Here is a 14,803-nt window from a genome sequence, read left to right as displayed (position 1 = left end):
CCCAGTATCTGTAAGACTCTGAGTGAGTGACAGCTGGATTTAACCTATCACAGTGAAGTGTCACTTTCAGAAGAAGAATTTTACTTTGATGAGTTTTACTGTGAAGCACTTTGTGACTACATGTCTGTGAAAAGTGCAATGTAAATAAAGTTTACTTACTTCATATTCCTCTTAAAAGCAATAGAAAAAATATACATGAATGAATGAGTGATAAAATTAAAATTGTGAAAATCTCCCTCCCTTACTCTAGTCTCCAGGCCAAACTGAGTTACATAAGTTCCAAGATTGGACCTACTGCACCTACAGATTATATACTAGGTCTATCCTTTCTTCTCACTGTGCTTGAAGGTATCAGAAACATATGAAGTCTGGGCTGCTACAATGGTCTCCCTGCTGGTAGCCACGTGGCCTGATCTGCACCAGAACTCCCCATTACACAGATCCACAGACTCAACCCAGCAGCACACTGCAGTCCCCTGACACTGATGAACTCTTTTTTCTGTCATATCCCTTTGCCAGTCTTTCCTTTTTACTCCCCTGTACAGGGGTAGGAAAGCTGACAACAATCCGGCAACCTCTTCAAATTTGATTGCAACCTCTGGGCTAATGGGCAAACTCATTATATTGGCAGTCACTTTGAAAAGCTGTGACAAAAGGAGTCTGTGCAGGGCTGAGGTTAATTGCATGAAGCCATTAAAACACATTACCATCTCGGTATAAGCCCAGACAGCCCACACAGACTAGACAGAGCAGCAATGGACAGTCATTACAGTGTTCAAAGAGGAGAACTCATATCTTGATTATTCTGCTAAGATATAGAATGTGTTAGTTTCACCTTTCCTTTCTTGATGAGGTAGTTTCATAGATGATCATATTAAGAAGTGAACTAAGGCAGTGTTCGGCACCAGTCAAATGAAGCTCACAATGCTAGTGGATATAGGGGTGAATTTGGAGAAGAATTCCATATTAGAAATAGGATTTTATTTACAGACAAAATAATGCCACCAGAATCATGTAAGCAGGTTAATACGAACATTTTAAGACCAAAATGACGAGGCTCACAGCAGCAGTTACAGAGAAAGGGGTGACAGTTTTTCAATGTAAAGTCAATTTGAAACAAAGTCCATTAGTAATATAATCAGAATCTAAAGTGCTTCAGGGCTGAGCTAAAATCATTTATATATTTTAATAGAAGTCCAGTGTCAGTGCCATTGCTCTTCATCATGCGCACCATGAGTTCAAACACGGCTCTCAGTGGTGGTGGGCTAATATGAAAGACTCAAACTCATCGCACTGTAACCATGGCCACCAAATTCAATTAAAAATGGACACTGATAAAGGCAGACAGGCTAAATATTATCTTTGAAATATTCTCCAGTCATGCATTCAGAATAATTTAATTAATTTTTCATTTGATCCTTTTATTTGATTTATTTGATTTTATGATATGTGACTTTGTAAGCGAGATCTCCAACAGAGACTAGAGGGTTTAAACTAACATGGAATTCTACTTTCTTCCATAACTTGGAAGTGGAAATGGATGCTGTTACTTCATTTTTGCTTTTTATCGACAGAAGTATAGATATTTAGAGATTATCATAAAAAAGTACCCAAAACACACCTCATAGTGTTTGTTTATTTTCTAAAATAAGTTAAGTTACTGAACTTTTTTCAGAGATGGCATCATGATGTTTGGGCTGATAGTGTTTTCAATGACAATATAACATGACGACTTATGAATATAATATCATGTATAACAGGGGTTCTTAACCTTTTTGACGCTGAGGCCCGATTTTTCCAATGCAGAGTGGCCCAGGGCCCATTAAATATTAACACTATATGTCAAATCAACGAAAATACAAGTTAAAAATATTTCAACAAAAATACATTTTGTTAATACTGAAACACACAGTAGGCCTACATTAGATACAGGGTGCAGTTTAAAATAGAGAAAATAAATAAAAGGGATAAACTGCATCTTAAAACAAAGTGCTTAATTTCAGAAAAAAAATAGGAGCTTGAGTTTCCCTTTTTCTTTAGCTTTCACATCTCGACTTAACAGTCTCAATACCTTTTTCAACAGATACCTCAAAACCTCTTTGCTCTGTGTCTGCATTCAGAGTTATGATTGCCTTGAATACACAGATTTGATTGGCTAAGTAGCATCACGATTGGTTTGTATGGTCCTTGGTCCATTAATACATTGCTGTGAAGTTAGAATCTAAACTGAATAGGCCCTATTCAATTGATTCAACTTATAAAATAAACTGCATTTAGCCTAGTGTGAGAAATGCTACAGTCGGACTAGATCCAAACCCAGAGTCCTGAACCAGCAGGAGCAGCAACCAAACTGGATTCACGCCTCTGTCCAGATGCTTTGCACCACTGTAGTCTTCGAGCACAGACGACTTGAGGCCCAAGTTTGGGCCGCAGCCCTAAGGTTAAGGATCACTGATGTATAATATCCTCTTTTTTGGATTACCGGTATATTATTGCTAATAATAGTATGGAAATCACATTTATGCCATTAACACAATGACCTTAACGCTTGATAAAACATGATCTGCTATAAATAAATACCACAATGAAACTAATAACTAAATGAACTACAGTGGTAGTAGTAGAGTTGAGTCATACATAAGTTAAGTATTTCAACACTATAGGTAAATTGTAGTGCAGTACCAAAGATAACTTAAGCCCCGCAAAATGAGAAAAATGAATATGAAGATAAGTGGGTTGTTTTGTGCAGTAGAGGTGATATTGTATAATGAGTTTATCTGTGATCTGTGAGCACAGCACAGTATCTTAAAAACATAAACATAACGTTTGTGCATAGCCCTGTGATATCAGATTTAGAAGCTGAATCTTAAAAAATAAAAAAATAAAAAAACTTAGCATTTTTTTACTAAAGTGTAATATCCCAGACTTCAGCAATGCTCCTGATGTCTCACTCTAAGTACTAAATCAAAACAAGTGCAGAAGTTGGACAGCTTGTTTATGGCAGGGTCTAGAGTCCAGCTGATAAAGGCCAGTGGGAAAGGCCCAAGTAAAATCTCACAAGTGATAAAAGCAACAGCCTGAGGGCTATTTAATACAGTGTGTAGTCATACCTTAGTGTCCATAGAAGTCTCCCTCTTTCCTAGATGTTGGCCCATGCTGCAGACAGAGACTGCAAGAGAGCACACAAAGACAGGTCCATGAGAAGAAGAATTTAAACCACAGTGTAGCTGGGCACTGCTCCTTATCTAAGCAAATTAAGCTCAGAGAAAATATAATAAACAGTGACTTATTCAGTGTTTGATTTGAAAGGCTTTTTGTAATGGAATTTAGGATTTTTTGCATTTTTTCAAGACATAGAAGATCACACCAAGGTGTGCTCATTATAACATCTTGCATAAACTCACATAAACCTCTATTTTCATTCCTCTGCATTCAGAACATGTGGAAAGGTCATAGGGAGAGGTCATTTGCTACAGTAAAGGCAGAATCTGAGTGAAACAATTGTATATTTTCCATCCATTTCCTTCACGGTTAGTTATTTTTATATCAAATGGGAATGCCTTTTTAAACCAAAATGTTTGGAATATTGAGAAACTGCTCAAACAGAAGGTTGTCATATGATAAAGAAAAAAATATCATATTAACAATAGTCAATTTGCCAGTGCGCCACTACATTATTCTCTATTGTAAACAGAGGGGGATATTTCTGAAGCAACATTTGCAAACAATTACAATTCTGCTTCTCGGTCCCAGGCAATCAACTTTTCTGACTAAATATTTGTCCAGTCAATTGGAGCCGTGAGGTGACATTTTTGAATGGCAAAGGCTGGTTTACAGCAGCAGAGGGGAAAGATGTTGTTCTATTTTCAATTCAATTAAAAGAGCTTTTTAAGGCCCAAGGGAACATTGGTTCATTGTCATGCTGTTATTGCCAAAAGATTTTTTTCCAGTACAGATGGATGGTTTCTCCAGCCTTCTGAAATAGATGTCAGGCAGAAAAGTTTTTATGCATTCAATGTAAATACAAGTGCAGTGACATTTGCCAGTGTTACAGGTATTGTGGTTTTATTAGCAGCAGAAATGACAGACCTTAACCTACTCTTGTGTGAGTCATTTCAAAATATTTTAGTCAAAGTTTATATCAAACTGGTTATTGCATGAGTCAAATCCCTACCTTTCAGAGCAAATATCTTTCTTCACAGGAGGCAGTCTCCTTTTAATGATCGCAGCACAGACTTGGAGAGTTAATTCAGGCTAAAACTTTGATCTTAGCTGACACGGTCGTAATAGTAGTCAACTAATACAAGAACAAATATGGAACTATAAGAAGATAGAAGTTGTCCAATGTTTCTAATGCATTCTCAGTAATGGGGTTATCAAATATTATCCCAGCAACTAAAGCAAAAGATGAAGTATACCCTGGCAATGGCAGTAACCACTTAGTATAGGTGACAGCCCCTAAACTTCCTTTTTCCTTATCAACCAAAAAAGGTCAAAACTAAAATATGCAGACAAAACATCTAAATTCAACTATTCATTTGATCAAGTCTATGTATGCTACAAAGCAGACTTTCATGCAAATCCCAAGCCTCTGTCATTTCCTACAACAGGTCACTGGAGCCAAAAGATTGCAAATTATGGTGATGTTGACTTTTGCTAACCCTTGTCTAGCAAACACGGTCGGTCAGGTGAGGTGTATTAAAGGGTTACACCTGTTTCCACAGTGAATAGAGATTACTGTGGGGGAAGTGCGATTGCGATAGCATTGTTCTCTGAAACGGGAACACAGAGGGGAACAACTATTTACTCAGAGAGAGCTGCTGCTTTTTAAACTACACACTTAACATTACAACTAAAGGAAACGTGATTACATTTGAGTAGTTTAAAGGTTTTTCAAGTTTAACACCATGACTGCAAGGACACATGTCACATGTGTCACACAAACTAAAAGTGAAATTGCAGGAAAAAGGAGATGGACACCTTATCTTCTATCTATCTAAGTTTCTCCTCCACAGTCTCATCTCACTTGTCAAGCAATTGTCCTCAAGTGCTATCCTGTGGAGTGGGTCAGACCTCTTATTGGCCAAACTTGTCACATTTTGCAGGTTCAGTCAGGCCGGAAATGTAAAACTAATCATGGATGTTCACATTGAAGAGGGAGAACTGTCCCAGACTCTCAATGAGTATATTACTGTGCTTTAATCAGATTACAAACCATCTAGGCATCGTCTGTGTCTACAGCAGGCTACTCATCTCTCTGCAGCTTGGTTATAGGCAAATGGCACCAGCATATGTCTCAAGATTATATTACTATATTACTTTATACTATAATACATACTCTAATCTAAGAAGTGAGGGTTAGGGTTAGATGTTAGATGTTATAAAATACTATGATACCAAAAAATATCAGAACACAAACTGTGAATCTCCAGTTGGCCTCAGAGTTGCAGTTTATTGCCTGAATACAGAGAATTTGTCTCTCCTGAGAAGTATTTTTTAAACATATATAAACCAAAAAGCGTGCCTTGTTCCCTCTTGTTCTTTAACTGTGTTTTTTTCTTCACTTTTGCCATTTCCAACACTGGGAAAAGGATAATGAATCCTCATAATGTCTTATTATTGACACAACTAGATTTCAAGGCAGAAGGACAATTTATCATACTACTAACTAAACAGACATTCTGAGTGATTGAAATTACCTTTTCTTTTTGTGTATTTTTAGTTTTTCCAGCCAGGTAATTCAGCACTGAAGAGTGATGAGGTAACCTCTCCAGAAGCACTAAACAGCTCTTCATTTTAGTATTATGCACAGCAGCTGCACAGGTCTAAAACAGTGACTACTTTATTAAAGCTGAGCGTCTCTTCCACCTGGGCTTTAAGATGCTGCCTGATGGTAATAGGGGACTTTACAGCCGCTTCTTTCGAGGCACTTTGCTTTATTTAAAAGGTTATCATGAGCCATAAAACTCTTGATATATTACTGTTGTCAGACTATGAGGGCAGCTCTGATGTGTTTCGGCCCACAGTGTTACAGTAAAAGTCTTTGAAATGACTGAGCGGTTCCCAACATAGTCTGAGTCAGAATCATGCTCTGGCCCGACTGTAACAATAGTGCTGTCCCACGGAGAAAATGAGACTGATGGTTCCCTCTTAATAATCTTACCAATTTGTATGACACATTCTCATCACAGACTGGGGCTTAGAGCACCAAAAGGCCTACGCTATCCAGTGTCCTGTGGGTTGGCTAAATGCTTCAAGTAGAACTTCTCAGTGTTTCAGTCAATTATAATAAAATGTGTGCTCAAAAAACGATAGCACTAAAGGCATTTTTTGACTAGCATGGCTCTGAGTGCAGCTACATCAGCAACTGATGTCACCCAAACACAACAAATGTTTTCTTAATAAATAAGGCCGAACTCAGAAATTGACAAAAAGAGTAATCCCAAGTTTGTTTTCAGTCTGTACTCAATGTCCTTTTGATGTGAGTGCCGAGCATCAGAAAACAGGAAACCATATTGTAACATGACAAGTGGTGGCAAGCCACCCGCTATCTATTTTTAAATACTTTTTGGCCTCATCCTAGCAGAGATTACCGTCTTGACCTACTGATGCACTCATTCTTTCAGTTTTTTCAGTGTTCTGCTTTGTTGCTTAGTATACTAGTTACTATCTTCAGCCTGTTTAACACACGATCAAGTAAGTTTCAGCTAAATATCTGCTTTGTCATGCCTTGTTGTCACCTGAGTATGCTCTCATACAGCAGAAGTGCATAGCTCCTTCTTAGCCAAAGCTGACCTGGAGCATGTCCTCGTGGGACCCCTCAGGAAGGTAGTTCCTCACAAGTGCCTCTTCGGACCCTCATATCGTCCAATATGGGTCACTTTGGAAACACTTAAATACTGCACTGATACCGATTATAGCATAGGGGCTAATTCGTATTTCATCTTCAGACTGGTGGTAAGTGCTGTCTGCACTAAACACTGGCCTGACTGATGCAAAGTGGCAAGTAGCTGTCAATCTACAACACGCGCCTCTTCAAAAACCCCCACCTCACTCAACAAGCCACATGTACTGGAGGCACAGTGGGAAAGTGGTTAACACTCTGTATGAAATCATAAACAATCCCCAGTTAGTCAACATTATAGGCTCAATATTTACACCCACAAACATACATCTATGAATTCTGTCACACATTCATTTGGGCCAAACCAAAACAACTGTAGTGAAAAAACAGTCTTTGGTTTGTGAATGTACTGTATCCTTTTTGAACCCAGCACTTACTCAGCTTTACCGGTCAATAAGCCGATGAGTTGACAAAAGCCTGCTTACTGCAGAAATTCAGTGTAATGGTATGGGTCTAAATAAGAGTCTGTGCAGCTAGTTTCACTCCAGCTCGTTGCACAATCTAAACTGCGATCCTCACGAGGACATGCAAGAAAACGACTGTTGCACAATGGAGTGAAAGGCATGGGCAGAGGAAGAGGGCGGGTGTGAGACTACGCAGAAGTAGCAGCTCTTAAACTTTTTAACACTTCTGTACAAAAGTAAAATCCCCTGCCTTAAATACTGAAATACAAACAGGGAAACACAAGCAATAAGCACAATTAAAATAATGAAACAATAGATTTGGCATTTTTATGTAGCATACCGTGATCAATGATTTGTGTCATGTTACACAAATGTTTTAAATTACTGTGCAGGATAGGACCAATTTTGTCTCTTAAAAACAGGGCTTATGAATAGGGAATATAGCAAATGATTAACTTGGGGAGTGGATCTGAATCACACATGCACAGTGGAAAAATGCAGACCACACCAAACTCAGTGTGTTTACCCAATGTGCCCTGGAACTTAATTTAACAGTTTTATGAACACTAACAACTATCACTAATCACTAACCACAATGTTTCCTGGGCAGCTAAAACCACATCCTTTTACCAAGACATACAGTCTGGAATCAAATCCTCATGTGACAGACGGGGTAACCACTCAGAGAAACGCATGGTCAATTTGTGTCAAAACAATCATGGCGACTTAAAACAAAAAATAATGCAGAGGACTGAGAAACAGCATGCATTTCTGTAGAATCAATGAGAAAAGTATGCATCTATAAAATCTGAGGTTAAAGTAGTTCTATTTCATTCTGAATGTTATGAGGATTTTTAAGATGAGTCTTCCACATTTGAGACATGCTTCAAAACTGGACAGTTGTGCAGTGCATTCTTCCACAATCAGATTTAAATAATCCTAAAATCATGCCACGTCTAAGAAGAAGCATGACTTTTTCTTTTCAAATAATTTTAAAATTTCAGATTCCTTTGCATGATCATGGAAAATACACAAACATAAATTCCATATTACAAGTCAAAGCATGAGATCGGCCTTTACATGTAGCACCACATTACCTGGGGGCCTTCAGCTCTCTCAAACCAGACGGTGAGGAGATCATTAGATGTGTAAACACACTGCATGTTGACATTCAGACAAACTAAAACAAAAACTACACACGCATCTCCTGTCCAGCAGTTCAAAGATGGAAGCAGGATAATTATGAACAGTGATAAGATTTAATTAAGAGTTAAGCAAAAATTAACTGGATACATAGATGGAGTTTCATAACAGTGGTGCTAAAGCTGCCTAAGTCAGGCTTTAGGTCTTCAGAGATAAAAAGGTTTTGTGACATAAATCCTCCAAATCAGGATTACAAGAGTCTTTTTATAAACGCTGTCAAATGGAAAAAAGGATAACCTCACTATAGCCATAAAACTGTTGGTGAGCTATCAGGCGTTGAAAACAATCTTTGCTGTACCAGAAACAGGCTTTATCCACCTGTTAAGCACATCTGTGAGCCTTTGCAAACTGTTGACAATGTGCCATGTCTTTTTCCAAAGACAAACAGTTGGGTGACACTTAAATGATTCATGCAAGAATGGAATTTGAGAAATGATGGCTGGAGATAAACAAAAAAATGCAATTCACTCTATCCAAGTGGTAAAAAACAAACAAACAAACAAAAAAAAACAAGACATGGAAAAGTGCTGTATCAAAAGAAAAAAACAATGGCTTTAACTTCTTGGTCTAGCCCCTTCAGAGTTCGCCTAAAGTCAAGTTACTTATAACTAATTAAGCCAAATACACAGACCAATTATGCAAAGACTTGAAATTGTATGCAAAGCGAGGTGTTGTTGGCGTGTTCGGACATTGGCAGCTGACCATCAGTTTATGCAGAGGATTTCACTATCGAGCGGCTATTGACTTGCAGCTTGATGCTCCAGATGTTATGCCAGTGTCAGCTAATAATGCATAACTGACATTTTTCATCTTAGGGAGAGGCTACACCAAATTTACGACAAGATTTAGATGCTTTAGTATTGAAGCAACTTTAGGTGACTAAATATTTTAAATATTTGGCCAAAGCAGGCATCATTGATAGAGGAAACTGTAGTAGTAAATCAAGACAGGAATTCTGCAAGTATCAAGGACGGAATTCAGGGCCCAGTCAAGTGGCTTCATGCCTGTTGTCACAGTACTTTGTTGTCTAATTTTTGGTTGTCCATTCTTACATTTTAATAAAGCTATTCTGAAACATGAAACCACAGCTTTTAAGGACTCCTAAAGCCTGCTTGCCTGTGAAATGAATTGTGCAAGTCAAAAAACAAACAACCAAACAAAACAACAAAAACATATGTCAGGCAAATTTGCACAGAAGCCAAATATTACAACAAACTTTATTGCCCCGGACATGTCCGCACACGCCAGCATGGCTTTAACCCGTCAGCTGCTTCCTGTCACTATGCTCCCAGTCAATTATGTAATAACACAGAGCATGTGCATCGGGGTCAGTGGGGGAGGGGGAGCAAAGGCTGCTTTAACCAGAGAAACACACTGTAACGTATAGTACAAGAACATACATTATTTTTTGATCAATACATAAATATTCACAGCTAAATTAGGATGGTATTTTATTCATCATCTGGTATTTGAATCTTTCTTTCTACAGCCCCAAAAGGAACAATATTTGACCAGACCAGAGATATTAAGATCTGCAATTTTGCATTGTCTGCTTGGTTTATTAGTTTCTCTGTGCATATTTTATGAGATGAGGTTGCCAGAGCAAGAAAACTCTAAGGTTGAGAGTAGAAAAAAAATTATAATAAAACAGAAACGGCATGCTCCAGTTATTAAAGATTTCCATGGTGAAATCAGCATTTCTTGGTGAATAATCAAAGAGAATATGAGGCTGGCTGTGCAAGACTTGAACCCATATTAAAACAAGAATACTAAAAGAAAAAGGAGTCCAAATGTCACTTATGAGTGCACTAAACATGTCCATATCCAATAAAGTGGACATTACACAGAGCATGTTTAACACATGGTTATCACGGGGTAAATGTTGACAGTTGGAGCAGATGGGAGTATGCAGAATTTGGACGGCTCTGTAACTGCTGAACCGCGAGCATCGAGTCAGACAGATTTACCCCTACACACAACTCAGGCCTGCCCAGAGACTGCAGCTCACCACCAAAACAGCAGTGTACGCCAAAGCTATATGACACAGACAGAGAGGACATTCCTGTTATATGCAGAACAGCAAGTCCCTGTACACTGTGCAAGATACACTGCAGCTAATAGCTAACAATTAGCTAATATTTGTTTTGGTAATTCACACATTCTGTCCTCTAAGTCCCCCTGGGGTTTCCTTGGCACAGTGTAAGTAGCCATAGTGTTTAGTAAATACTCTAGTGAGGAAATGACTTCTGGAGTTTGCCATCTTCTCCTTGAGCCTCAATCTCTTCATGAACATCTGAAGTGAGAGTGTTCAAGTAAGCCATCTGCTGGGATCACAGTGAGTTTCTTCAGATGCTTTATGCTCTGACACTTCAGTAGATGTCAAGAGACTCAGTCTGTAAAACCACGCCTTGGGCAGAACTAGTGCGTTGCTACACAGGAGGTAGAAGCATAGCAGGTAATGTGACTCAACCTGTCTGCCAAGAACAAGCAGTACCAACTGGAAACTGAGAAAATACAGGAAGCCTGTCAGTCTGTGGGGACGGATGTTGACTAACCTCAAACGTAAACTGCAAAACACAGATGTAGCATGAGGATTTGCTGCTATTCAAACAGAAGCTTCTGAAAGCAACTATGGTGGTAAACAATATAGCCTCAGATAGGTGGAAAGCCTGCCTGTTTTTGACACGAGAAAGGAATGCTGTGCAGTCTAGACCATGTGAAGGCTAGGCTTAGCAATTTTTGAGGTATTTCTCTCCTGGATATGCTGAGGCCAGTTCTGTCGAGTACAAAGGAATGCATTCCTGCACTATTCTGAGCTAGATTTAACCTGTAGTTTAGAATAAAATTGAAACTAGGCAAATCAAAAAACGCTGGCATCTCACAGTGAAAACTTTTCATATTTTTTCTTATTTTACTACAGCCTTTCAAACTGAACAAAATCCATTAGGTCATGCCAAAGAGATTCTTGCACAGAAAGTAAAAGACAAGTTGGATCATGCTGACTAAAAACGGAGGGGGCAGGACTGAATTACATCCAAGTTTCAAGTTCCTGGGATATGATACATCAAAATTAAATTACTCACAGTTTCATCCAACATTTGATTTGAGAAAGAGAAAATCAATGCAAATATCAGAAAGAATATTATGTTCATACAGCATACAGATTAATACAATCCCAAATTTCTCAACTAAATATTTGCCATTGATACCTTAAATAAATCCAAACACTTCTGCTTCATCTAACCCAGTGTACATTACAGTGAAGCAAAGAAACATCATCTGAGAATTTAAGTTCAAGTAAAAACAGCTTCATCTGATCTCAGCCCTATAGACCCTGAAAGTGCAGCCTAAATGAGATAGACCAAACTGCTTTGTGATCAGTCTGGCAATGTGTGGAGCTTATTGTAAAGCACTTCTTGATTAAGACAGTGATGTAACATGGTGCCCAAGAGCTCTGGTAAGGACCCACAATATTTGCTGGATACAACTGCCCTGTTGTCTTGTACTGTGTGTAGCAGAGCCAGTGATGGATGTGCACTAGAGCAGCCCTGCCACAGCCTGTTTCCAGCAGTTTGTTACTTTGGCCTATACTCACCAAAGCAAGAAAACATCGCATCTGGCAGCAAAGCCCATGTGCGTAGTCGACAGTTGTTCCTTTTTACATGAACTGAACTAGAAATGAACGCATTAACATACTGGTTATAAAATCTGACTCTAAAATAAAGGTGCAGAAGGCTAATACACACTAACTAATGACTGGCTGGCTTTGCCCTCCTCTGCTCTTCCCCCCTTCCTTTTCACAGCTGTACAGATCGATTAAAAGCTCTCAATTTAATGCCATATGTTCCTGCTTGTAAACCCCATGTACTTTCCGATCTACTCAGGAGAATCTAGTCACGTGACATACTTTTATACATATATAATCTATAGGTCCCGCCCTTGCGCAAATGCTGTAATAGAAATTTAAATATCTAAGATTTCAGGCGAGATTGGGGCAAGTGTGCAGAGCGCATCTAGTGGGGGTTGCAGCGTAGGCTACGTAGTGCAGTGCAGAGGTGGAGGGGGCGAGCACATGACTAAAATACGGTGACAGCAGTGACAGTGATGCGAGTAAATAAACAGTACTTTAACGTACGCACACCACAAGCGAGCAAAACAGCTGGAGCGCCAGTGTTGAAACTGTAGCGCGTTTACGCCAGCAGCACTGGTAATTTCGTAAGTGCAGTTGTAAACAAGTCGACGTGGAGTAGCTGCTGTTTTAACACCCCGTGCGTGCGTACGTAGTGTTTGACAAATTAAAACACCATCTCTTATATTTGTCCACCTTTACACATTTCCATTTCACAGTGCACATACCCGTGTCCGATAAGTCTGTGCCAAATGCATCCAAAGCGCAGCCTCGTACTAGATGTGCCAAATTGTCAGTATTTTCTTGTCGTCGGGGCTCGTAAAAAATTGAACCTCTTCCCCTTTTGTGATGGTGCCTCCGTTGCCTTGGCCACCCGAATGCGTCCGTAGAAAATAAATTAATAAACCAAATGAAAAAAACGAGAAGAGAAACGTGTGACGAGGGTGCTTCCTGATTTAGGTACAGTGTAGTGATGATGTTTGTAAAGGGGTGGGGCGGAGCGCAGCTTTAAGCCGCCTAGAAGAGCGCTCGCTACAGCAAAGCACGCCTTGTAGAAGATGCATATGTTTTTAGCTTTTACGCGCGTGATTTATAATAGACTGATCTTAAATATATATCTTAATAGCAATCTGTGACACGTCTTGGTTTAAATGCGCGTACTTTTGACTGAAGTTGTGGGAATTGGATCGCAAAAAGTGGTGGTAAAAAATTTAATCTTCATAAAACACAAATAGCTGGGCAATTGTTAACCTATTGGGACTATGTCAGTACCCAGTACTGATCTGCTGTGTAATGTTGCAACATCTCACACTTGCGCAGGTTTGAACAGGAAAAGACTTGTAGCTACAGTATTTTAGTTCAGTCTTTTAAAAAATGCAATAAATACCTCAAATACTTTCCCATGTGATGATGTATGTGTGCATGTTACTTTTAATTAAAACAACTCCACAAACTGAAGTAATCAACATATAAAATACATGGGTAGTCTTTATTTTAATTAATTTGAATGTTAATGGTTTGGATTGTTTATTTTATGCTGGACTCCCCTTTCCACAGATCTGACCTGTAACTTGACCTGGTCACTTCATATACTTGGCCACTAGACAAGTTTGAAGCTGTACACTGAAACATTCCAGGCACAGTAATGTAATATCTTCTTGTGGACAAGCAGGTGGGGTGTCAGAAAAGTTACGTAAGGCACCTGCGAGCCTGACCCAGAGCGGAGAGAGTTCCCACTGTGAGGGTGATAGAGAAGATCCTCTCGTGGGCTGGGCCATGCTGCTGGCAACAAAGAACCAAGTGGTGCTTGTTGCCAGCGCCTTCACCTGTAACACAAATGATTTTAAAGAAATCTATATTCACTGTATCAATCTTCTCACACTCAAAATCACAGTTGCTCATCGGTGACACAAAATTCAATACAGAATGGGGTTAAAATTTAGACTGTTTGTTTGGAGAAGCAGAACACAGCCACATTGAAAACTGGAATCCTGGCACTGCTGTTTATGTATTTCAAAAACCCTTAAAACGTAAAACTTTGAACTAGCATGATTTAAAATGTGTGTATGATCTAGAAACACAACTTCTACTAGTATACACCCTTATTTAATTTTAACTGACCATTAACTAATTGAGTATGTTAAGCAGTTGAGGCCATTTTCAAGCCAAATGCACAAAAATGATCATTTTGTAACATACATGTGCTTCATTGCTGATTATTTAAGTTGTAAAAACATGAAAATAAGTTACAAAAGAGATTTATCACTGTTTGTACAAGCAGTTTTACATAAATCTTTGTCAAACCTGAGCCAGGGCGTTCTTGAAGGTGCCCCTGGCTGTGCCCGTGCAGGAGTTTGCATGGCTGCCATCTTGAATTTAGGTCCAAGTGCCATATTTAGCTGTGTATCTGCTTTCTGTGTACAGTGTTTCTACAGCATTGGTCTGTGGAGGTTTTCCATAAAGTTGCTCTAAACTCTTGAAATATGTCTTTTCTGTAACAGGTCAGAAATTAGAAAAGTGATGAACACAGTACTGGAATCGGCGTTCCATCGCTGTGGCCATTACAGTAAATCAAAACAAATCATCCAATCAGAAAGCAGAATCTCAGCCTCACATGGGTCCTTCATTTGGGTTCCCATTTTCAATGCTGAAATCCAGTTGGTT

The 14,803-nt window shown here is 39.0% G+C and overlaps 1 protein-coding gene across 2 annotated transcripts in view; it reads right to left on the bottom strand.

The window, feature by feature from the left end:
- Window positions 1-13,104, bottom strand: part of LOC110171682 (myelin basic protein-like) — a 36,965-nt gene extending 23,861 nt beyond the window's left edge. Inside the window, exons 1-2 of one of the 2 annotated variants that reach the window (XM_020937442.2) lie at window positions 12,868-13,104; window positions 3,111-3,169 (exon numbers count right to left, since the gene is read on the bottom strand). In XM_020937442.2, coding sequence (XP_020793101.1) covers window positions 3,111-3,155 — 45 coding nt within the window. In that variant the 5' untranslated portion in view covers window positions 3,156-3,169; window positions 12,868-13,104. Of the gene's footprint in view, window positions 1-3,110; window positions 3,170-12,106; window positions 12,323-12,867 lie in introns of those variants that run through there. The other variant, XM_055163652.1, reaches the window with a different exon arrangement.
- Window positions 13,105-14,803: the final 1,699 nt, after the last annotated feature.

The sequence above is a fragment of the Boleophthalmus pectinirostris genome, unplaced genomic scaffold (assembly GCF_026225935.1).
Source record: "Boleophthalmus pectinirostris isolate CB_2022bp ecotype Guang Dong unplaced genomic scaffold, ASM2622593v1 HiC_scaffold_6, whole genome shotgun sequence".
Taxonomy (NCBI): domain Eukaryota; kingdom Metazoa; phylum Chordata; class Actinopteri; order Gobiiformes; family Gobiidae; genus Boleophthalmus; species Boleophthalmus pectinirostris.
Note: the sequence above shows the minus strand (reverse complement) of the source record. Positions and strands in the feature narration are given on the sequence as shown.